This window comes from Eupeodes corollae, chromosome 1 (assembly GCF_945859685.1).
Source record: "Eupeodes corollae chromosome 1, idEupCoro1.1, whole genome shotgun sequence".
NCBI classification, from domain to species: Eukaryota; Metazoa; Arthropoda; class Insecta; order Diptera; family Syrphidae; genus Eupeodes; species Eupeodes corollae.
In genome coordinates this window covers 31,125,789-31,153,118 of record NC_079147.1, presented here as the reverse complement: position 1 = coordinate 31,153,118, position 27,330 = coordinate 31,125,789, and the positions used below count along the sequence as shown (strand labels likewise).

At 30.9% G+C, this 27,330-nt stretch overlaps 1 protein-coding gene across 3 annotated transcripts in view; it reads right to left on the bottom strand.

Annotated features, from left to right (window-relative positions):
* The window catches only part of LOC129939165 (elongation of very long chain fatty acids protein 7), a 72,235-nt gene that overhangs the window by 33,654 nt on the left and 11,251 nt on the right, over positions 1-27,330 (bottom strand). The window contains exons 1-2 of one of the 3 annotated variants that reach the window (XM_056047069.1): positions 26,089-26,404; positions 13,243-13,282 (exon numbers count right to left, since the gene is read on the bottom strand). The exons of 1 other annotated variant lie outside the window; for it this stretch is intronic. Coding sequence is in view for 1 of the 2 variants with exons in the window: in XM_056047067.1 (XP_055903042.1) it covers positions 26,089-26,106 (18 nt within the window). In the remaining variant the exon portion in view is untranslated. Of the gene's footprint in view, positions 1-13,242; positions 13,283-26,088; positions 26,406-27,330 lie in introns of those variants that run through there. One more of the 3 variants, XM_056047067.1, reaches the window with a different exon arrangement.

Here is a 27,330-nt window from a genome sequence, read left to right as displayed (position 1 = left end):
AATTTTTCAGTCATTGTTCAAGTTATCAACCAATTATCTTAAGATATATTCAAAAAAGGGTAAAAATGCAAGTCAAAAGGATTGAGTTCTGAAAACTATCACAAGGCAGCCATTTGAATGACATTGGCGGAGAATTTTAAACAACCTATTGTTGAGGATTTTTCAATTTATTAGTTAGCAATTTGCAAAATATTTAGCAATTTAAGAAAGGACTCCAACAGTTTAAACCTTGCTTTTCCTAAGTGATTTTAGTAAATTTCTAATTGCATTTTATTAAAAACGAGTATCCAAACATGTCTAAAAAGTCCCAGTTCGTGAAAATAAACAAAGCAAATACGCTTAAACGTACCTATTAACCGTTCCATCCACTGCTCTTATAAGATAAATTATACGGATGTTATATGGCTTTAACTAAAATAGCCTTTCGTTGATACTTGATACTAAAGAAATAGTAAGATGTCAAAATCCTTTAAAATGTATGTAAATCATCTTTTAAGCTTAGTAAATTGGTAAAAATAGCTTTAACATTTTACTTAATCGTTTAAAACTTTTTGCCATTATTCATTCAAAATATTTTTTTTTTTTTTTAATTTTTTAAGAAAATGATACAATCATTTATATATCACTTTTTATGTTCTACTAAGCACTAGCCGCCCGTCCCGACTTCGCATTGGTGAACATAAATAGGTACAAATATTTAAGTTATAAGCATGCTATTTAAAACGACCATAAATCACTAAATTCAAAAATTAAATGTGTGTTATCTTAAAGCCTCCCTGTACACTACGTTGGCTGTGGTATTTGTAGGTGGAAACAAACCGTATTGATATTCAGGAGATCCTACTCGAGAAAGTGCCACACGCAATTGCCCGTGGGAAAAGCACTCTTTCCTTAAGTCGATACCAACTGTGGAAAAAGTTTGTCCTAACAGGCAAAAAATATTTTTAAATGGAACTGTAACCTTTTAAAAGAAATCGGCAAATCATCAAATGGGTATCATCGGGATCCACGGAACATGTGCGAGCTGACCGGCCGCGGGACCCGTAATGATAGTTGCTACAATCACATTATCTCTTTATTCTTTGATCAATAATTTTGTACCATTACACATATTGGGAGGGCTTAAATTTATTAAAAGCATAACAGGCATACCTATTTTTTATTTTAGTTCGTGAAGTGGAAAGCCAGCAGGATTGAGGGAATTTAAAAATTCCTATGGGTAGTGCACTGTATCTTCGACGTGGCACATGGTGTCAACAGATTTTAAACATTTAAAATCACCTTTTCAACTATAATTTTGTTTATCTCATTTACTGAGTCGTTTCTGATTGAAAAATAGCTCTCGAACAGAGCCAATGAATTGTTGATTAAATGTCAATTCAATATAGCTTGCGTCCACTGCGTAAGGAGCCGACAGAGACAGTCTTGAATATTAAATTATTTATTTAGATTCAAATTTATACATGGTATGGATAACACGGTCTGATTTTGATCGGCATTTCTATCAATTTTTTAAATGTTAAAAAGTAGTTCTAGTGACGGAACTATAATAGTTAGACATATGGTCTCGCGAAGTTTTTTGTAGATATTGATTTATTCTATAATATTGCGGAACATGTGTTTGTCCTATCATTAATACTCTTCGCAGCGTATGCGATGAAAAACATTTTATGGCTAATTTTTTTACAGCTTCGGTTGGTTTCAATAGGAATCTCTAAAGATTTCTATAGTAATCTTATACTAAATATAGCCTATATTCCTAAGTGATTATGTAGCTTTTTAATGAAAAAAGAATTATAATAATTAAAATCGGTCCAGTACTTTTTGAGTTTATTCGTTTCATACAAAATACAAAAATATAATATTAGTGTAGATTACTTTCACAAATGATAAATAAATGATCCTGTATTAATCCCTTTAGTTTGGGCAAATTACAAAATTAAAGAAATTATATTATTAAATTAAAGAAATTTACTTCTTTTCTTCTGTCAAGGTATGAACTAAATAAATTATATCTCCTGATTTAACAAAATATTAAGTTTTTAAATGCATACATTAAAAAAGAAGTATTTTTGTGAATTAAAAAACACTTCAAATTATGTATATCGTCAAGCTTTTTCTAGTAGTTGGTATGTTCAATTCTTATACAAAAATAAGACATTGCTTACAAAAACTAGGTTTCTGCTAATAAAAGTGTTGACGCAATAGGGATAGGCATACAAAAGGGTCATAATATGAGCCATAAAACGTATACAATTTATTTGTATAAGCAAAGGTTTCATCTATGAATTTGTTAGTAATTTAACGATATTACTAAAAAATTTGGTTTGGGTTTCAAAAACAACAAAAAACTTTGTAATAATCTTAAAGATTTTTCACAAAATTTTAAATTATAGATCATTTTAGTAATGAATTAAATTATTTTAATAAGACTTTTTCAGATAGATAGAGCAAATATTCAGTTTTTTTAAGAAGACAACTGAGAAAACTAAAATTTCCTCAAAATTCCTGATACTCATCTTCAATGTCACCTTATTATTTGATGCGCATAAAAAGTTTATAGGGCTTTGTTAACGTGTATTTTTTAAAATGGAGTATCTATAAAATACCAAAATCATTAAACTTTATAAATTAAATTTACTTTTTGAGTTGAATTTGATTTGAAAGCTTGAGATTAAAATATGAATTAAAGGAATATAAATGCACCGAAGAAAAACAAAGTGACACTTTCGCAAACTAATTGAAAAACATAATGAACGTATAGAGCTAACATTATCTCCAATCCTGGACTCCTGGAAATTGCGCCCGAAGAAAAAATGCAAATAATAGCTAGAACATTTTGATATTAAATTGTTTTGGCTGATTGCATCCTTATTTTTGTTGCGTTCTTCACATTTATGGAACAGTTTCAAAACAATTTTTAATATTTAGAAATTTTTTGGAATCTTGGACTACCATCAGAAACTGCAATTCGACAGACATTTCCAGATTTCTAAACCTCCCACATCTTCTGGTATAGGACATTCCTGGAAGATTAGTCAATTCATTTTTATACAGATGGTTTAATAACAATAGAAGGGGTTGGTGGAGGTGTGTACTCTGAACAACTGAAACTAAGTCTTTCATTCCGACTTCTCAATCATTGTAGTGTGTTCCAGGCGGAACTTTTGGCGATAAATGAAGTCTTGTCCTGGCTTAAAGAAAACGTGATTTCAACATCTGATATCCGTATTTTCTCAGATAGTCAGGCCGCTATCATCTCTGGACTCTGACTCTAAAAACTCTATAATAGCCCATAACTGTCGGTTATCCATAATGGAGATGGAACAACAGTTTAATATTCTCCTTTGCTGGGTGCTGGACCATAGACATTCCATGAAATTGTAAGGTAGATAACCTCTCCAGAAATGGTATAGTACAACCCACTCTACCTCGTTTGGCTTATGTTGTCATATCAATCTCTATATATAATGTAAGACTCTGAGAAGAAGATGAACATCAGGGGGAATAACATCACCACCTGTCAGGTCACAAAACACATCTGCCTTATACTAAATTTAAAGCGATCAACATTCTTGGTATCTCTAAGCGTTTCGATAATCGCTGTCATAATCGGGCACTGTATAATAGGGAGCATGCTATGCGTCTAGGCGTATTCTCAAATGACTTTTGCAGAAGCTGTATGGACGAGGAGGAGGAGAAAACAATTCTTCATCTTCTCTGTACATGCCCTGCTCTGGCTCGAAAACGCAAGAATTACCTAGGACAATTCTTCTTTTAGGATCTAAATCATATCAGCATAATAAGCCTCACACATTTCGTAAGGGACTCAAACTGGTTCCATTTTTTCCATCTTAAATATTTATCCTTACCTAGGGAATCGTCCATATTATATATTTAGAATAAGCCTTGCTGGACAATAGTGTTCTAAAAAGATGTAATAACTACGATTTTCACTTAAGCTCTTATTTTAACTTTGTCAGTCTCCTTTACAGAACATGCGGTGTTCAAAAACTCGTCTTTATGTTAAGAGTTTTCTTATTGAGTATGAATATCATACCATAGTTCTTGAGTTGGGAACCAGCCTGTCCTTTTTAAGTTCTTCTACAAAATCTCTATTTCACTTAAGAAATAAAGGTAAGCAGCTGATAAATTCAACTTAAAAAAGAAAAAAGGGATCAGTTGTAAACCACCATTTATAGAAATTGCAATACAGACCCGTAATTATGTCACATCGAAAACTATCAAGGTCAAGGTCAGGAAAACCATCCAAACCGACGTTAAATTTGATGATACATTATGTGAACTTGGTTCACTAACAAATTAAAATAACTTTCAATAAAAACCATACTCTAAATCTTATTCAACGATTTCAACAATTTCCAGGAATTATGTTTTTTATATCCAAATGAAAATTGTTAATCTGAAAAAGAATTTGCAAATTTTTGACTTGATGTTTAGTTTGCTCAAATCTGTGCTTAACCCTGTAACTTTAGTCCAAAGGCTATATTAAGTATTTAGCAATAGAGTCGAAATTGTATTAACGATCATCTTTGGTTAGGTATCTTCTGTTTTAAAAGTAAGATAAAATCGCTTCAAATTTATTCTCACCTTAGTAGAGATTTAAGATTTTGAAAATAATCTTTCTGTTTCTTAATATTTGTTTATTTTGTTTTATTTTATTTTTTTTTTGTTATATTATTTCTTAAACACTAAACAACAATTAGCAATTAATGCATTTGTTTTTTATTTTGTATGTTAGTTTTATTACCCCCAAAGCTTTATTTCTCAATACAAATGAGTAGGTAAAACTATATTTAAGCAATAAATCACCATACATTATAAATTGAACTTAATGACTATGAATCTGAATGAAAACAAAATCCACTTGTTTTCCTAAAAAAAACACCATCGCACAGTCTCCTTTCAATTCAAACTTGATTTCTTAACGCCTTAAAGGTATTTTTTCAAAAGAAACAAAACTTATTGATGTAATATTCAACTTGGCCTTGACATTACAAATGCATAAAGATTCGAATTTTATTTAAGACCTGATTGGTGGACTTAAGAAAAGAAAAAAGATGAAAAACTATTAAAAAAGGTTTCAAAACTATTGTGTCAAGGTCAATATTATTTAGCATATAATCTACGTAAGTGTATATAAACTTTTAAGAACGTCCAGACACAATTATGATGCTTTAAGTTAGAAACCCTATTGAGGTTTTATGGTAGGGTTTTTTTTTTGTATAGGGTTTAATCGATAAGTTCAATCTTTTCGTGTTAATTTAGGTGTCATAATCGTACCCATCACCAACCTTACTATAAAAACGTGTCTTAAAGTTTGTGTATCATCATCTTTTTCTTCGTTTTTGTAAATCGTATGGCAGACAAAAAATGAGGCTTTCACAAAGAAATTAAGAAAAAAAAAAAAAAATAAAATTATGTATTCGAATATAAACATTTCATTATACTCTTATTGAATGATTTCGTTGGCTTGGTTATTATCGTGCGTTGACGAAATTATTTATTAGCATTTTTGAATTTTCAAATAAAATAAATACGCTCGCACCACATTGAGAAATGTTCATATTGAATTTAAGCTGGTTTTTAATTTTTTTTGGTTTTGATTGGCTCGAAATTCAATGTCAATATTTAAGTTACCATTTCTTAAATATAGTGAAATAGGCAGCATTTGACTCTGAAAACTTATTCTGTGGATTTAAGAAATGACTTGGTCATTATTTATAATGGTTAATTCATACGGGGATCTCCACTTTTTGGGTCGGAGGGCAATAACCAGTTATGAACTAATGCTAAATCGATAAATCAAATGCAATAAGATGAAGATGGGAACGTTGGTTTTAATTTTAACCGATTCGAAATTGTGGAGGAGGCAAAACATAACGAATGAATGGTTGCATCTTTTGATGGTTGTCATTCTCCGGAAACGACGTTTTCTTAAGTTAATGATTAATGGTCATAATCTCTTGATCTGGGCTGGAATTACTTAAGGTGATAGTTGATCACAATATCTTTTCTGCCTTAATATGTGAACGTCTAAGCGCCATTGTCAAAAACCTGATAGGTCCTTATCAGTGTGGTTTTAGACCAGGAAAGTCCACAGTCGATCAAATATTCACATTACGGCAGATCCTGCACTCAAGAACACCAAATCAACATACACCATCCTTTTATCCATTTTAAAGCCATACATGACAGCATCTAAAGAGCCATTTCTAGTTTTGGCATCCCTGTCAAACTTGTCCGTTTGAGCAGAATAATCTGGGAGAATTTGCTCCTATCTATGTTAAAAAAGGTTTAAAACAAGGTGATGCGCTGTCAACTGATTTATTTAACATGGTCCTTGAAGGAATAGTGCTGAGATTCCACGTCAAGAAAAGAGGCACAATATCTTTTCATTTTTATTGTGATATGCTGATGGAATTGATATAATCGGAAGAACTCAGTATAATGTCAATTGGGTTTTTTTGATTATTAAGGCAGAGGCGGTAAAAATAAGTTTAGTGGTAAATAAGGGAAGAACAAAGTACTTGCTGCCATGATCGACGTCTCTGTCAAAACGCATCTAGCATCAGCGGATCTAGGCTCCGCTATTACGGCAGAAAACAACCAGCGCTCAGGTAAACGAACGACGAACTGTACGGGCTGACCAGTGACGAAGACTTAGCTAGAAGAATTCTAGTTCAACGACTGAGATGGCTGAGTCACGTAGATGGAAACAAATTCTCCGTTACGAAAAATCTTTGAATCCACACCCACAGGAAAGTGCAGTAGAGATAGACGGCCGATCATGTGGCGCGAACAAAAAGAAAGAGGTTTCACCCAGATTGGAGTGTGCAACTGGAGACGTTTAGCAATTGACCAAGATAGATATAATTAGATGGAGAAGTTTGTTGAGTGGGGCTCTGGTTCTCAAAGTTTCCCAAAGTTGGGTAATTTTTACCAAGTTATCTTAAATTTTTAACGATCACAAATAAATAACGAATCAAGGAAATGTGATAAAAACAGTCACAACTAAATGTCGCATTACACGATTTTAATTTTGGATAAGGGTTGCTTTGAGATAACGGTTGGTATTTTCTTTAAAACCTTTGAAACTTGGTTATGCTGCTACAATTAGTAAAATGTAAAAATGACTAAACGTTAACAGAGCGCACAATATTGTCAGATCTAACAATGTCTGACAATTATCTACTATTTAGATGTCTACATAGTTTCAGGTTTGTCCTTGTAATATTTAAAGTCTCTTAACCATATAAGCAAATATATACATAGTTTATTATAAGTTCTGACTTAACAAAAAAGTATATCTTACTATTTTTTAATTGTATAAATTGTCAGAAGATTACTTAAACAGCTTGGTCTCTCCGTCTGATAGTAAATTGTGTGATACCTAAGAGGAGCTCTACTTATGAAGAATTCACTTATATCACTTCCGTATATTGGTGTTCAACATTTGGGATTTCATATATTCAACATCATCATCGATTACAAAGTGACGTCAATCAGCTATGCACAGCTTCTGTAACGGATTACACCCGTAATCTTTTCAGCGAAGAACCAGCGTAAACTACACTCTAATATATAAAATTCTCCTGTCACAGTGTTAGTTGACATACTCCTCCGAAACGGCTTAGCCAATTTCAATGAAATTTTGCATATACATTCGCTATGTCTATCTATTTTTCATGTTTCTAAGGAATATGGCTTGATTGCATCAACATCGTACACGGTACAACGATCTTACGATAGCATTCAGTGACTCTTTGTAAAAGGAAGCATTGATTGCTATCGAGGATCTTTGCATTATCATTGCCAACTTACCACTCAGTCATTTAGGTATGCATTCACCAAATCGAAATGCATCTGATTTAATAGACATTGAATTGAAACGTGAACTACAATACAATACTGTCGAAATGGCAGGAATTGTTGCTTGAAATGTCCCTCTAAGGATCAAAGAACAAAGAACCATTTATGATTCTTTTTTTTTGGAAGCACCTGGTTGAACTGGAAAAACATTGCTAATTTCGCTAATTCTTGATAAAATACCATAAAATAATGGTATCGCATTGGCTGTTGCATCTTCTGTCATTGCAGCAGACTTACCAAGCTTAATTTCGTCTTTAGAATCTTCTTTCCTCACAAAAGGGGCTAACGAATTATCTGTTAAATGTTTCTCTGGGACCAAGCTAAAAGTTTGGAGTGTCTTTTACTTATTCAGGACCGTGGTCCTTTATGTTTGTTATGTTCTTGGACTTAAATAGCTTTGACAGACAAAAATTCCTAATTTAAACTATTATAATTATACTATCGAAGTTCAAACTAATAAAATTGTTATATTTAGTTAATCGTTAAGCTTCTTAACTTTTTTCTAAAACTCTAAAACGTCTTCAGTTTTTTCTTTACAATTCACACTATAGAACTATTTGTTAGATAAAACCTACATTTCTCCATTAATTTTCTGCTTGTTTTAAAGATTCTAACATTAACCATAATTTAAACTACGTGTGATAAGACACGGCTTTTAGCTTTTCTATTTCACGATCTTATTTATTTAATTTGCTTTTTTAAAAAGTAAAGTGAGACCCTGATTAATTCTCAATTTTAATCATCAGTACAACAGCTTATATTATTTTCCACAATGCCTTTGGCCTTCATAATGTGTTTTTATTTAAAAAAAACGCATAACAATTTTTGTTTAAATTGCGAAAAAATCGACCGGCATTGTAAAAAAGAAGATGACCGTTAAACAGAACTAGTTCGATCAGATCTTTATTGTTTTTATAATATACTACTATTTGCCTTCAAAATCATCTTTAAAGTCTATTATGAAGTATTTGGCTTTTGTAACCTTTTTAAAAAATTTTCCGGAAAAAAAACAACAAAAACTATTCTTGCAACATTTTCATAAAATGTAGGTTATAAAAATTCGATATTGATATACTATTTTTAAATATCAACAAAAATAAAAAATAAACATATGTATGTATGTATATGAAAAACTAGAAAACACACTTTCTCTATATAAATATAATCTAGTTTTTATTATTGTTAACCTAGCCAATGAACCACTTTGTTGATCTATAAATAATTAAAATATACGCCCAACAGGTTTAACATTTTTTTATACCTAACAAAAATGTAACAAAATGCATCAAAAATGCATCAATATATTTATAATTGATACGCATCAAAATTCCGGTATCAGGTTTAATATTTTTTTTAATACATCATAACTTTTTTTTTGTAATATTTAAAGGTGTATTATTATTTAATCTTTAATAGTTTAATTTGTATAATTTTCTGAATTAACTATCAAAATTATATTATGTATAAAAGACGTTAATAGTTCATTATTAGTATATACTCAATTTAATTCAAAAGGCAAACATCCAATTAACTGGTGACATTTTGAATAGCAATCATTTTGGGCATTTGGTAGGTCAAAACTACATCATTACTAAAAATGAAACAATACACTCTTCAATGACATCGTGGTTTTTGGGATGGAGATAATTGCATTTTAATTTGGTTCTAACTTAAAAAAACAGATTCGCGTCCTGTTGCAAATGGTCAAACGGTCTAGAAAATTCAAGTTCTCTTAAAATCGGCCACATTCATTTTTAAGAAATTTACTCTGAACTATTTTTTTATTTATTTTAATTCGTTTAATGCTAACTTGAACAGTTCTTATGAATAAGTGCTCACAAGTTACAACTACTCAACATCTAATTTCAATCCAAATTGTTATAACATTGTTTTAAACTTTTAATTCTTAAAATTGTCACTTGGTGAACTTACAAGAAAATAAAATGTATTGAATATTTAAATTAATTGATTAAGAGGGCTATGTGCACCATAGTTCGATCTGCTTAAAATTGTATTTATTAAACTTTGGAGTCGTATACTCAATCTTTAGCTAAAGTTGAAACGAATAAGAGCCGATGATAAAGATATTGTTCCATTTACAATTGTTGCAAAGTAAAATTGTAAATATTTTCTACGGTTTCTCAACGAAAAAGGAAAAGAAAGACTTTGAGAATAAGGATTTAGACTATTTTCACTGAACCAAGGAAGAGAAAGGAAAAAGGAAAACAAATCATTTCCTGAATCGCTTCAATTCTCATTCGTGTAAAGAATAAGAAAGAAAACAGATACACAGATTTCCAGTATTGGTGTCACAAATGAAACAAAAAGTAGCTTGAGAAAATATGGGCCATGGAAATTGCCAACAAATATCTTAATAAAGATAAGGACTCTATTTGCTTTTTTAAGATCAAAGCTCTAATATGCTCAGTAAATAAAAGTTTCAAGTCTAGAAATACATTCAAGTAACAGATAATCTACTTAAGAATCAAACATGTATTCAAAAATAATTGTAACTTTCTTGAGGGTACAACAAATGGTTTTACAACATTTAAAACATTTATGTCCGATTTCATAAACAAACACTAAAAGCACTTTTATCTAAAAGCTTTTTAAATTTTATCAGGCAATTAAATTTGTTCAGTTTCACCAAGCTTAAAATGGGAAATTTCAGGGACATTTTTGTTAAAATAGAGTTCTCCTCACAACCCTGTAAAATAAAACCCCTTCTATTAAGCGAATTGTGTGAGAAAAAATAAGAAAGCGTTATATGTTGAAATAAATGACAAGAATCTCAAAATACAACAGAGTAAACAAATTAAAAACCGTTTGAGCAATCGTGTGTCTTGAACGGCGAATAACTAAGTGATGTTCTTCCTCGTCTGATAAGATGAACAATCTAATATTTTAATTAAAAATTAAAATCATAAAAATAATTTTAAAAATAGTAATGCAATGTTGAATTTGTTAACCTATTCACTCTGTATCTTCAAATATTGAGAATAAACATTTTACCAAGCAAAACATCAGCTGTCAATCTGTCATATTCATTTTTTTAATGATGCCTTTAAAATGTAATAAGCCAAAAATAGGCATTTAATTTTAAAAGGTATTTAAAAGCTTGTTTACTTTAAAAATGCTTGGTGAAACCAAAATATTCCATTATACAGTTTAAAATCGTGTTAAATGTATAAAAGTTCTTTATGAAATTGGGCATTAATAAAATAAAGTCTTCTTTCAAAAGTATTCAGTCCAATTTTAGTGTTAACTCTTTTGTAAAGTTTAATATACAGAAGGATATACGAATTTTATAAATAAAGTAAATAACATTGGACCTAAATGGCAGCCTTGCGGAACACCAGAGTTTACACTAAACGGACTCGAACATTCAATACGAAATATTACACTTTATTGTCTATTTGCTAAGTATGATGTATGATGAAATCCAATTAAAGTAATTTTCGTTTAAACCTTGGAAAAATAGTTTTAAATTTTTCCTTTTTTTTACAACTTTTCAAATATCGAAATACACAATCTACTTGGTCACATTTCTCAAAAATATCTGAATAAATTAGTAACAAAACCATTCTTGTTATTAGAAACAATTGAACTAGAATGTAAAGATAGGACACTTCATAAAATTCACAGTTTAGGTATCACAGATAGCTTAGCAATAAGTCAATAGTTCAACATTTTATTGTTAGAACCTTTCTTGTGCACTGGAGTAAGAAATAAGCTTTGTCAGATAAATGAAAAAAACAAACATTTTAAAACACTTATCTAAATTAAATGGCGTACAATTTGAAACAACATATTGTTAAGTCTTAACTGGTAATAGAGGTCTTTGGTTCGATCCCTGCCTATGCCATCTGAAGCTTTATTCACGGGTACTGCCTCTTGCGAGGAATTGACAAATTCTCCAAGAGTAATTCTTGCCAAGAACAGTGCTTTCTCTTAAAACTGTAGGTCTCCCCTATCCCTGACAATAGTACTTGCACACATTAAGGGTTCAGACTTGTAAGTAAGGCTCTAGTTCTCAACGGATTGTTGCGCCTCCTAATTTATTATTTACTGTTAACAATTAATTAGTTAGCAATTTGCTAAATATTAACCAATTTACAAAGGGACTTCAACATTTTGAACCTTTCTTTTCTTTTTGCTTACTATTAAATTGTTAATTATCTTTTATTAAAAAACGAGTATCAAAACATGCCTACAAAGTAAAAGTGCGTCAATATAAACAAAGCAAGTACGCTGAAACGGACCTACTAATTAGAATTCATAACTGGAACATTATATACCCTTCTGTAGAAATTATTGTAAAGACATCATAGGGATTTAGCAAATTGCTAAAAGTTAAAGTATTTTGTGATTTTAACTCAATCAAGACAAGATTTTAACATACGCAAGATTAAGAATTGCTAAAAATAGGTTTAACATTTTACTAAATCATTGCAAAATTTTGGACCAATATATTTTGTACAACAGTATATTCACTTATTCCAAAATGTATTTTATTTAGATTTTGAAAGTTTAAAACTGAAGAAGAAAAGCAAGAAGTGTTGACTGCGTTTTATCCATCAAATCCTTCTTTGAAATAGCACTAGCTTCTTTCTTATAGTTGACAAGTTTTCTAGGACGTAAATATCATTTAGGAAATTAATAGATCATACCTTTCGTCATTCATTATTTTTGTTAGTGCGTCATATCATTTGTTTGCTGGTAACTTGTAATATAAGAAAAATTCCCAAATTTCGTTTTATGTAAACAACTCCTTATATGTTCTTTATTATTAATACATTAATTTTTAAAATTTCTATTCTATTTATACAATAGCCAAAAAATAGGAATAGATCAAAAATTGACAAACAAACTTAATAAGGTCTCCCGAATGATGTTCAAGTGGAATAACCCTATGATCTCATCAGAATCTATGGATTAAGAATGATTACTTCTTACCAAATATGTTAATTTTACGTAAAAAAGAAATTCCTTATTTAGGTAAACATTGTGGATAATAATAAAACTTTCCATGCAATTAATTAAAGCTAAAACTTTGAAAACAAAAATTTCCAAACAGAACATTTAATCGTCTTAGAATTATTGGCAAAAATACATTTTGATTATTTATTTAATTTATTTGGGTTCTATTTTTTCTAGAACACAAAATAAAAATAGGGCTTCAATTAATTTATTAAAATCCACTAACTTTTCGCGCTTTGTTTATATATTTAAAGCATGTCAACGACTTTTTTTTGACACACATTTAAAGTAGGAGTCTTATAAAGATGGCACACTTAAATTTGCATGAATAATTTTTCTTTTATGAATAAAGTTTACAACTTGTCTTACTTTTTATCTTATTGTTAGTCCATTTTTTATTGTGACTTACCTGAAAATAAAAAAAATACCAAATTATGTTAATTTTAATATTAATCATTCATATAAAAAAACATACAAAATTCAGGTTTAAGTTATTTCTGATATTTGTAATAATTAAATCTTTTGAATAAATCTAACGGTAAATTAAAAATAAAAATTACACAATAACCTACATATGAAAATTGGCACAATATAATGCAAATTTTTACAAATATAGAAAGTTAAATGTTAATTTAATGATACATTATATTATTAAGTTTGCATGTTTTTTAAAAATATGTGACAAGTTTGAAATGTTTATTGTTAATGTTCAAAATTTAAACAGTTTTAAAAAAATATGTATATCAATTTTGTTTGCAAAATATTGAGAGCTGTCATTAAGATTGACCTTAATATTAACAACCACACCTTAAACACGAATAATTATTATTATTTGATAATCTGTCATCAGTTATAATCCAACACAATTAAATAAATTAATTATTAAATACTAGTTCATTGTAACGTATATAAATACAAATTATTAAAATTAGAAAGGATATAGGTTGCAGGGTTTATAGTGAAACCCAAACCAAATTGTGTCTTAGGTTTTTGTACACTTTTGGATAATACCAGAAATGTATCATTCCAATAACCAATTTAAATTCTATTCAGCCCACTGAAGTAAATTGAAGAAAATGGTAACCATAAAATAAAGTAAGGTACATTATATTTTATTTCAAAGGGTTAATATAGAAGAACTAACAACTTTATCTAAGTATACACAACATAAAATCTTCCAAAATTAGTTAAACTGTCAAAACTTTTTAAATAGCTTTCAATTTGGGGACAATTGACAATAATCTACGAAATAAAAAAAATTTCCGAAAATGTTGTATTTTCCAATGGTCTGTATTGACGGATGTTTATTTAATTGTAAAGAGTAAATTGTGCAATTATAATTCGAAAACTATATCAGCCAAATGGGCACACGGTGATGGCACCATATCCTTTTAATTAGGCAATTTAAGTGAAGGAAATAAGGACTATGTACCAAAAAAAGGAATCTAATGATGGTTGGTACCCATGAGACATATGAATTTTCAGCCTTGTGGTAGCACAATCAAGTTGTTGTTTTCGTATTAAAATTAACTACTTAAAAAGTTAAAAGTTGTTTAATCGAGAAATAACACGGCCAGAACATGTTACTTGCAAAATTGCAATTGTTTTTTTGTTTATCGTCAACATGAAAAGCTTCAAAATCAAGGCATTAAAAATTTTTGAGCGTAGCTCTGTTGCTCAATCTATCAATTTAAAAATAAATAACATCCAATTAAATAACCGACCCGAAATCCGAAAATCACAGTGACGAACGAGAGCTTTTTCAATGATAATTCTTGGATAGTCCTAGCAACAAAAGCAACAGTTCTGATTATAAACTTAGTCTCCGCGGCTTAATTGGGCCACCGAAGATGACTTTTCGATTAAAATCCATGCATTTCAAGGACCCCAATAAGCGAAGATATGACGTTGCTTGGGTTCTTGTTGTATATAAAAACCATCATTTGGAAGAAGTGAAAAGTGTTAAGAGGAATGTTTTAAAAAGAATTTTTAGACTGCCAAGGATATACACCAAATAATGCCAATCCCGTGAAATATATCCCAAATATTTTAAAAAAACCTGAAGGCAAATGCAGATTACATAGCCAAGGAAATGCATCGTCCTGATCAAAGTCTCCAAAGACGTGTCCTCAAGATCTGTTTTGATAAGGGCTACAGTCCTATTAAAAATTAGTACGATTTAGCGGTGACTCATAAAAGCTTTGAAAACGTCGTTTAACGACTGCATAGGTGAGGAGGGGGGGGGGGGTTGTCAAAGTCCCTTAGAAATGTGCTCTCAGTTCGTAAAATGAAAATTTAAAACTGAGGTCTTAAAAATAAATTATATACCTCATAGATCTGACATAAATCGGGTTAGCTCGCTTTGCAACTTTGGTCAGGACAATAATATTTTAAATTTTATACAGGAGATTGGGAGACTCTATTTTTGCAAACGTTTTACATGATTGAACGAATGTATCAATACTTTGAATGGTAAATAAGGTGGCGCAACAGTACATGAAGAACTAGGGCCCAGTGACTTACAACTCTCAACCATTCCTGAGTGCGAGTAATGTTGGCAGAGATGGAAGGGACCTAAAATTTATATGCCGTATCCGAACGGCTAATTTGAGAAAGCACTTTTCATGACAAGAATTACTCTTGGAGGATTTGTCAATTCCTCGCAGGAGGCAGTACCCGTGAAAAAAGTTAGGTATCTTAGGCACGGATTGAACCCAAGACCCCTTGCATGACATTCCAACGCACTTTTTTTTAAATTCATTTTTATTAATTCAATATTAAACTTATCTTAAAGCTAAAAAATTCATAAAACTAGCCTAATTAAACATAACTTACAACTTACTTACTGGTCCCATACGCACACTCTAAGTTAAACTATAACACTTAACACTAATGCCTTTCGGCCCAAAAATCTATTTTACTTCTATTAAATTTTATTTATTTTTGTATTTATTAAAAAAAATTGAAAAAAAAAACTAATATCAACATCATTTTTTAACATGCCTATTCTACTTAAATCTAAACCCTAAAACTATAAAACCCATTGAAGCCACCAAAACTGGTTCTCCTGATTCACCCTATCAGTTCGGTCCCGTTCGGACGCAGCCCTACTGAACCGAAGGAGCTCTCCTCCGCTTTGTGCCATGACGTCCCGAAGAAGCTCTGCTCCGACTTGTGCCATGACGTCCCGATTGTACAGGAGTCGCCTATCCACGGTTCTTCGTCTGACGTGGTAGATTAGCGGAACTGCCAGTCTATCCTGTATCAGACCGCATCAATCTAAAAAGAGGAATGCCTCTGTCGGAATAAGGCCGCTTAAGCGTGCACTTTCAAAATACTCGTCGTTCCGATAGAACGCCCCGAAAATTAAATTGTTGGTCGAAGACATAGTTCTTGTAATGTGACCTCGAACGAGTTTTATCACGAAATTGTCAATTCTGTTGATTCGAGCCCCGTTGTATAGGACCTCGTTGGATTAGTAATGCACATAAGAAGATTCGGCTGTTCGTTATAAGCCGGTACAGCGTCGTAAACACTGCCGCTCGAACACCCGAAACTTCTCCATCTGGGAAGGGGCAACGTTGAACCACACAGGAAAACCATAAACGATCATTGGCCGTATGAGGGCCATGTAGCAAATTACTTTCACTCTCTGGTCAAGCCGACAGCCGTTTCGTCAGAGCGAAGGCTCCTCTGGCCCTGGTCAGAGCAGCATTTATATGTCAGTCGAAATATAAATACTGATCTAACCAGATACCGAGGTACTTCACAACACTTTTGCTAGCTAATGGCTGCCTGTGAAGATCAACGATGACCATCTTGCGCAATTTCTTCACGTATCCCTCGTGACCCTAGCCAACGGAGTCCGGAACAGAATTGTCTCCGACTTCTGGACATTTATTTTTGGTTTACAATCATCGTAATCGAATCTTGTCGAAATCACGCTGCAAAAGAATTCTAGTAACCTCAACCTTTCGGACCGTTGTGTACGCAATTAGATCGTCGGCGTACGCAATTACCTTTGTAAGACTACCTATCAGATCGCTGTTGTAAATGCTGAAGAGAAATGGCGAATTCACCGGCAAATTGACGGTATATTGCGTTGATATTAGAAAATCTTTCAATAATAATATTTGTATATTTGAAAAACTAAAGGAAAATTGAATTGAATTGAACTGAAAATGATAGATCTTATTAGAAAACACTTCATAATCCAATTGTGATTGGGAGGGGGGGGGGGGGGTAATAGCTAAGAATACAAATCATACAAATTTTTATGTCAGAATTTTCCTTGGGTAATTTAAAAAATATAATAATTCAATTTTTGTATTTTTATTATTTGACTATAAATATTTTCGAAACAAAATATTTAAAGAAACAATCAATTTTTGTCTAAATGCCTTCCATTAGTAGTAAATGTTTAGAAACAAATTTATTGATATGTAAATATTAATACATTATCTTGAATTTATTAAGCAATTTGCTATAAAGAAGAATTATTGTTTTTAGAAAAAACTGGAAAAGTTAAATAAATAAGTTAAAATAAAATAAATAAAATTGGAACGAACAATATTACCATGAAATAAGTAAATAACATGTCAAAATAAATTAATAAATAATAGGTAATTAATTAAATAAAAAATAGTAAAAATAGAAACAAATAAATACATGAATGGATACATTATTAAATATCTATACATTAATTTAATAAGTAATTACATATAAATAAGTAAATAAACAAATAAATTAATCCCTATATATTATTGAAAAAATTTTAAATTAAATCCAAAAATTAATATTTTTATATTACAAAACAATTAATAAAAACCAATTAACCAAGATTTTGAAGTATTTCAATTAGAATAAAAAAAAAAACAATAATAAAAAGAACAAAGTTTCCGAAATTAAATTAGAAGTAAATATACTTCAAAAAAGTGCAAAGTTTGTTTTGGTTAATTTGGAACAATGGTAGGTAAATCCCTTTTTGTATAACACTACTTATATTGTGCCTCAAATAATATTACATTTAAATGAAATATTTGATCTGTTTACTCTAAAACTTTTAAAAATGTCTGCCTCCCCCCTTTTCTTTGTTAAAAAAATATGCATAGTCATCGTGTTATTATTATTTTTATTATAATGTACACAACCTTATTGGAATCTATATTACTTACTCTTTTGTGCATTTTAAATTGAAAATGAAATAAACTATATCAATACGCATAAACCAAAATCAGGTTTTCAATCTTCAAAAAATATATATATCATTTTTTTTCATCTTCGCGATCCATCCTCCACCATTGATACCACACATTAAAATCTGTGTTCACCACAAAAAATTGAAACGACGCACGTTAAATCCAATTTTTATTCAAGAAATTCACAAGAAGCAAAAAAATGAATTAGTTATTACATAATAAACCCGATCTTGCTGCTTTGAGTAAAATGTTTATAATAATTATCATCTACTTCTTCGACTTCAATCTTTTAGCCCAAATAAAACCAATGCATTCACATCAACTTGACCTACAAAAAAGTAAAAAAAAAGACGAACAATCTGCTGGACAACCGCAACATAAAGTCTGTGACTGCGGAGCTCAGATTCATCAGATGGATATTTCATTACATCTTATGGTAAATTGGTATCTTTTAGTTTTAAGACCATCACTAATCCATTATTTCTGAAAATGTTCAAGTTCATATAAAATGTAAGTTTTCCCAACTATTGAAGATACCAAAGATACTTGAGTATCTAAAGCTTTAAGATAACCTAAGTGTTCTTATCCTTTAGATACTAAATATTCAGTAAGTTCAAACTTACAAATTTTAATCTTTTCAACTTGAATCACACAAATATTCGTATGTTTGGTTTAGAAGAAGAAACCCTTGTATTACATGAGTTTTGGGTTAGGACAGCGATGATGAACTTTGTGGGTCTTCTTTTTTTTTAAGGTTTGCCTCTTGCCTGATGATTTGCATTATGTCACATATCTTTCGAGATCATGTGTAAGGTAGATAGGTATTACCTAAAAAACCTGAGCTAAAACCTCAGCGAAATCAACAAAACAAAAAATTCACATCATCTATGTTTTTGCTTCAACTGCTAGAAGAGACAAGACAAGATGAGGCATCTAGTGGACGTTAATTATACATTTATTCATGGAATCTGGCTCACCAATCATCATACACACTCTTTGCGGACACTGCCTGAACTGAGCTGAGCTGATCACTGATGATGTGGTAAAAAATAAAATTAAGTCTCAAACGCATGAGTTGAAAATTACAAAAGGTCTTACAACTGTGCACGAAACTTGACCTTGTTTTTTGGTGACTTTAAGTGCCTACAAAAAATTAATATCCATAAATCATCAGCATGATTCATTTATTCATTTTTGGAGTGTAGTCATTTCAAAAATATACCAGAAACCAAGGGCAGAACAGCTTCCATTCAACGCAAAATTTTTAGATGAATCCGTATCTGTACCGGAACCTCAAAGTTCGAAATTGATTACAATATTTTTAAGACTATCATGACGTAGATATTATTTGGCAATCTTAAATTTGATCAATTTCAAAAGATCTTATGCAACTATTAAAAAAAAAATTTGAGAAGACACCAGCACCGGCACGCAGCATAAAATATTTGACCATTCGAATATTTAACTATAGATACGACCTTTATCTATCTTCATCTTAACAAGACACGGTTTTTGTGGGCTGATTGTCTGATGTATAGAATCGCGTTGGTTGGTTTAAAACTTATATGCCGGTAGATTGTGAGCATCTCATCAGACTAATTTGACAGTAAATAATACTAAAAAACCGTTATATAGTTGAAATATTCATAATTTTAATTTAAGGCGCTACTAATTTTCATTGTTTTAAGCCATAATTTGTTGTTATTTTATTGATTGATGCCTACTATTTTCCTTAATCCACAGCTAATTAGTGTTTATAGATGAATTAGTAAAGTTTAGTTTTTGCGTTTTATCACGTTTTATGTTTGATTTCGAAATTCAAGCATATTATATGTGGGTTGTTTTAATCACTGTTCCGTAAAATTAATCACGTTACAATTTTGTATTTCCAAATAAAGGGATGCACATTAAACACTTAACTATATAATCTGTGTGTGTTTAATTATTATAGATAAAGGGCTATGAAGCATAAACAATAAATTCTCATAATATGGAAAAAGATTAATAACTTTTGAAATATTCACTAATGTTAATTATATCAGCAATAAAATGTTTAATTTATTTGTTTTACATAAATTATATTTTTATTTTATATGGAACGATAGCAAATCAAAATTTGTATTCTTCATAATTTATTTTTTTTTGGTAGAAAATAAAAATAAAATATTAAAATTTAAAATCTTTGAAAATTTACGATAGGAAATTTTCCGCTCTACAAAATGTTGCGTAAATACATTTATAATGCAGTTTTCAATATTTTCAGTTTATTTTCATTCTACAGTAAAGAAAAACAATATGATCGTAAGGGTTTTAAATTGATTGTGAAGAATTGACATAGACCTTATCTTTCACATACGTAGATATAAAAGTCTGAAGGCGTTAAATAAAAAGATTTTGATAGTATTATCACCTCTTTGAAAAATAACACTTCAAGGAAACATTTTTTTTTTCAAAGTTGCGACTATTTGGTTGCGAACGTCTCATTTTAAAATAATTAGACCCGGCTTAAAAATCGTACGAGATGGAGAGGGCTCTCAGTAATAGGTATTTCAACAAAATTCTGTAAAGCGTTACACTTCTCTTATACCACCACAAACCTGGGACAAGAAAACGTTACACCAGCCTATGAAGTAGGCGCTTTTTCCATTCTTCTGCTTTGAACTCACCTTGACTATTCACAAAATATTTTATGTAGCGCAATGAAATTTTAACACAATATCGTCTGCTATCTTTAGGACCTTAAGTATATGACTGTCTCGTAATTTTTGGGTCCCGATTCCCGAAATACCTTCTTCCTTAACCCTGTTTGTCCCACCATCCATTTATTTCTTACCCTCGTTTATCCCGCCATCCACTTCTTTTAAAAGTTTGACGGACAGGCGTAGGCAACCAGTTTATTCTTGTTTCATTCCACCGCCCATTTCTTCTTAGTAAACGATGGACAAGGGTAAGGCCAACCAATTATTCTCTTGTTTGCTGATAAGTACAGGGAACGCAAGCCCAACCGATTTATACGGGGTTACTGTAAAAGAAAACTTCGGACAAGCATAGCGTAGTAGTAGCCCGTACCGGCGCTGCGGCCCAAAGCTCAACTTTGTTGCTTTCTTTGGGAGGAACCCTTGACACCAACGAGTCTACCTCAGTGTCGTACAAAAAAAACATCAAATGGTAGGCATGTGCATTCAAGAGGCCACAAGAGTCCACAGGTTTTTCTCAAAACCCACCTCTGTCTATCAACTCCTACTCGGGTGCCTTGTACCTCAACTGGAGACTGGGTTTTAACCCCAGTAGAATGTTATTGGGGGAAGCAAACGAGAGGGGGGGGGGGGAAAGGTGTTTCCACTAAGGCACCTCTGCTTTTATCCAGAGGAATTCCCAAGAATAATAGCGTACAGTTACAGTTAGGTTGAACTACTCAGTGAACACCTTATAGGGCAGCTATGACATAATCGTAGCCCAGGCCTGTAAGCAGCGGTTATGGCGGCTCTCGCCCTTGGAGTTAAATCAAGGACCTGGTCGTTCAGGTTGAAGGTCGTGCATCAAGGTGACTTCCTGACCACATAAAGAAAACCCAGTTGCGAAGCACCAACAAGCTTCGGATACGGACGGATTTACTGTTGACAATAATAAAAATGGACCTCTTTAATGAAGACGATTTTAAGACAAAAATCTAGATCATTCTGATTTAATTTAAGGACGCAATCAGCGAAGATACGACGTATTTTAAGATTGACCAGCTTGAGTTCCTGTGTTAACTGAACTTTAAAAGTCTTAAAACCTAAGTACAATGTAATGTCGTTTAAGTAATGTCTAATTCCAAAGATCGACGACAAATCACCAAACCTTGGTCTTTGTTTGCGGCTGTGACTACGAAATTTTTGTTATGAATTTTAATAATTTAGATGCATTGTTAACGCATGTTTTATTCCATTCGTAAAAATGTTTTTATTTGTCAGATTTCAAAAAATGAAACAGCTCCAAAAGTGTTTGCTGCAAAAACAGTGTGCTGTTTAAAATGAAACCTCTTATTGGAAAACTTGAAATAACAATTAACTTTTGCCTTTACATGTGAAGAATTTTGTTAGAATGGTGCAGCTGTGAGCCCTCAAGAAACAAAAACATTTAACTGACCATTTGGACAACAATGCAACCAATTTTGTGCCTACCTTCTTACAGTTTGTCCTCTAAGTTCTTGAAGTCGGAACACAACCTTAAAATTACTTTCTACATCATTTAAGCTAAGAGTATTGTACTTATTTAACTTTTAGTTTATTAATTGAACTATAGACATTTATGCGTATATAAACTTGACTTTCAAGAGCAGAAACAAATGACTTATATTGTACGTTTGATTTAACTTTCAAAGGAATGTCAACTTCTAAAAGTTTTCCTCAATTATAAAAACTTTGTCTCTAATAATTAACTACAGGAACAAGTTTATTTGAAAAAGGTAATTTGTATTTAATTATGTGCACTTATTTATGTTTGGTGTTGTGGAATGTGCTCAGTTTCTATTTTTCCAATAAAAAACTTTATTTTTACAATCCTGATTGAGATACTTTGTATTTAATTTTTAATTTTTTTTTAAACAAATAGAAAAGTGTTTTTCATAGCAACGATCGTTTAAATAATCGCTTAAGCAGAAATGTGCCAAAAATAAAAGACTAAAATTGAATAGTTTTCATTTTATGAAAAAATTTTATGAAAATTTAAATTAAAACTTCTAAAACAAAATAATTCCAGAACAAAAAGGGGACTCAATTAACATAGCAAAGCAGAAATAATCATAACATTATATTTGCATACATATTTCCATTTTATTAAAAAGAGAAATAAATAAAATTAATACGTTTTTGCCAAAAGCAAACTTAAACTTTAAATAGCCAAAAAATTGTGTGGGTTACAAAAAGAAATGATTTTAAAAATTTATATTGCATTATTGAAGCATAACTTCAAATATAAACATTAACGGAAAACAATAATTGCAATTAAATTACGTTGTGGGTGTTCCAAAAACTAAAATTAATAATCAAATTATTTTATGATAGGCAATTTTATTTTTTTTAAAGCTTTTAAGAATTATGATTGATGTTTATCAATTATTTTCCAAATAAATAAGTTAGTACATCAAAAATTTCCAGACATTTTTTGTTGGTGCTGGTGTTGAAAAATATTGGTTTGCCATAAAAGTTATTACCAATTTAAAGTAAACAAAACAATTAATTATGCCTTTTTGTATTGAATTATTTGTTTTAGCTATATCTTAACAAATTTGGTAAGATAACTTGTTTTTTGTATTTTTGGTGAATTTAGATAATAAAGAATAGAAAATTATTGACAAACGTGAATTTCTGTTTTCATTAGTAATGATCTTTTTTGTATATTTTTTACCAAAAATTGTATTTTCATCATTTCATCAACAAACATTTGAATTTATTTGACAGGTCCTTAATAGCTATCAATTAAAATTTTTTGTCATTGAAAAAAATGTCCTGATTGAAATCCACCGAAAAATGTTTACTGTAAGAAATCTGTCATTGGAATTGTGTGAAATTGGATCACAAATCAGTGAAACAATCAGCTGTTTAGGAAAATGAATTTCCGTCCGGAAAATAGAAAAATGCATTGTTAACGAAAAATAAATGTGTTCTTTGTGTAATTTCCGATCGATCAGTATATACATTTCATTTCAAATCAAATATCGATTCAAAAACTTTTCCGGTGACATTTTTTTTCAAAATTAATACAGATATGTATATTCACTTTGTTTCTAAGACAACCTTCTTTTTGGTTTCAAAATTATAAAAGAACTGATTGCTACCTTTTTAAACTGTAATGTTACAGACAAAATATGAACTATATCTAATATTTCATACAAATTTCGAGACCATTTTAAAGTGTTTTGGGCAAAATTGGTTGAATTCTAAATTTAAAAAAAAAATGTTTATTTTACATAGATTAAGACAGATGTAGAGTGAAGTCCATAACATTTTTAAGAATTTGTAAGAGATATTATCACCCCTATTGCAGAATTCGGTGACTAAGCTAAAGTTAGAGTTTTAAAGGTTTTCCAAACGTTTGTTATTACCAAATCCTACGAAAGAAAGTTGAACAAATATTGGCAACATGCCATACACCACCGACGGACGTTATTTTAACTTATCTGGAATCGCAATCATTTCGCTCTCTATACAGTTTCTATAAAAATGTCATTTGCGCCAGTTTTAAAACGACTATAAATAGATTTTTTAGTTAGTTAAAAATATAAGTAAAGAAAAAGTGTTAACTAATTCGAAAAGTACCTGGTTTCATGTGTTTAGTGTTTGCAATGTTAATACTAGCTTTAAAACATAACACATTTTAATACGATTTACTATTGGAACTTCTTTATGCACGTAAAACTGATTAAAGCATAAATTGATTTGGCTGCCGCAACTATCCGTTGAGAACTAGGGCCTAGTTACTTTCCAACTCTCAACCTTTCCTGTGTGCAAGTACTGTTGTCAGAAAAAACTGATGGGAATTCAAAAAATTCTTAATTAACACTTTAGAAAAATTTTAACCAGTCATTTTATTTTATTAGGATTCTTTACTTAGTATTCCTTGAAATGTATCCTTATGACCAAAACAAAGTTATAAAGTTTTAGCCCCCAAGAAAACAACAAGACACAGAACTGATGAGGTTAGGAATCGAGAATGTAATTTATCTGGTGAATTACATAATTTTGTTTTTCAATAAATGCGAAAGGTCAGTGGATCGAGTTGACTCACTAGGAGTAAAATCCTAAGAATTCTACAATGGGCAATTATAATTTTTTGCGTAAGGAATTTATGCGGATGGAGCTTATTCAGACCTTTTTCGAATGGGTGCTTGAACAACAGGCGGTAGTCGGCGATTTTACGAACAAAATTTTCTTCAGCGACGAAGCACATTTCTCACAAGGTGTTTAATTCAACAAACAAAATTTGTAGTATTTGGGGTTCCTAGAATCCTCAAGTAATTCAAGAGAAGCCATTACATCATCAAAAAGTCACTGTTTTTGCGCGGAGGTGGGATTTAACCTTAATTCTTCGAAAACGACGATGGAAAGACTGTCACCGTCAAATCGGAGCATTGTCGCATATGATAAACGACGCTTTTTTGCCTGCTATTGAAGAGCACGGCTTGGAGAATATGTGGTTTCAAAAAGACGGTATCATATACAACACAACTCGAGCGAATTTGGATTTATTGCCAGAGACATTCCCTGGCCGAGTGGCAATATCTACTGCCCACCAAGATCATGTGATTTGGTACCGTGTTTTTGTTTTGTTTTTTGGGGCTACGCGGCGAAAGACCGTATTGATGGAGATAAACTTTTACATTTTGAGCACCTAAAAATCAATATTCGTCAAATTATGGCTGAGATACGGGCCAATTTCATAAATTGGTCGAAAATTACATCAAAAGAATCGATGCTTGCAACAGTTCGAGTGGTGGTCATTTTAATGATGTATTGTTTCACATATAATGTTAATGTTTAAACTTTATAACAAAAAAATAAAAATAAAAAACAACATTTTGTATTTATAAATGAAAATAATGATAATAGAGAGGCCTCAGAATAACCTGAGGATGTCACTAAGTGCTCAAAAATCATTCTTTCTAATAGCTTAGTCGCAATTAAAAGCCTAAAATTACTTCGTACTTGGTCTTATTAAGTTTTGTACGTAAGGTACCTGTAAAATAGTTTATTTTGTAGATTCTTTCCAAAAATAAAATACAGAAAAAAGTTCAGGAAGTATACTCGTGCCTACAAACATCGCGTAATTTATAGTTTCAAAAAACACCTACGTGCACTTAAGAAAAATTACAAAAAAGATATAACAAGTTTTATTTTGTATACTGAACATTAAAAAACCGAAAAACAATAACATCCAAATAACAACCCAAAAGCGAATTGTTGGTGCCAAAAGATATATTGAATAAGCGATACCAATAGCAGACTTATTAAACACTGACTAAATCTCAACTTACTTCGTTCTGTAAAATCATTGTTCATGAAATTTTATTAAAATGCATACAATGTTCGAGTTTAAATCACAATCACTGTCATTATGGAGCAATACTGTATTTTGTTCTTTTGTTTTATTATTTATTCCCAGACGTTAAGGCAATTAATACAAAAATTAATAGCGTCGTTTTAAGCCGGTTAACAAAAAAAAAGTGATTTATATCTTTATTATCTACACAAAGCTATGAAACTATCAATGGGAATAAAGGTATCCAGTTGTGCCAGAAGATGACAACTAAAAATAATGATAATGCATAACTTAAAATCACGCGTCAACTAAACAAAACTTTATACACATCAAACTTAAAACTGAAAAATAAAAGTATAAATTTAGCGGGAAAGTATCTCTCAGCGATTACAAACAATAAAAATCCGATAAAATTATTATCTATCATTATTTTATCTATCTCATAGATACGACTAGATAGATAGGTAGGTAAGGGTAAGGTAGTCCATTAAATGGCGATAATGGCAATAAATTGACATATTAAACAAAACAAAAAGTGCCTTGCGTTTTAGATACATTTATTTAATATTTTACTATAATAAACCTCGTGATAGTAATGAAGTTTAGAATTTTTATTATTATCTTAGTTTTTGTTATTGTTAAAGAAACTCTAATTACTTAATATAATTGATTGAGATTGAAGCTTTATAGACATAGATCAAGGAAGAAAGTAAGGTGTTGATAGATGACGTTGACAAGTGAACCTTCGAGAATCTGTCTTTATATAGGGTATACTTTGATTGTCATTTTTCAGTGTTAATTTATTCAACAATAGTATCGGAAAGGTGCGGTGTACATGCACAAAGAATATGTTTATACCTACATAGGTTGAATTCTTATATTTTATTTTATTTTCATTTTAATATTTTATTAACGATTGCATTGAACTAGAATTAAATAAATCTTGCTAATTTCTTCTTTTTTCATTGCTCTTATGTAATAAGGCAATTTACACATGAAACGAGTATTTTAATGAATAAAGTTTTTCATTTGTTAGATTAAAAGTAAATAAATTAGGTGGCGCAACAGTCCGTTGAGAACTAGGTTCTAGTGACTTACAACTCTCGACCATTTCTGTGTGCGAGTACTGTTGTCAGGGATAGAGGGGACCTACAGTTTTTAAGCCGAATCCGAACGGCTGATTTGAGAAAGCACTTTTCATGACAAAAATTACTCTTGGAGAATTTGTCAATTCTTC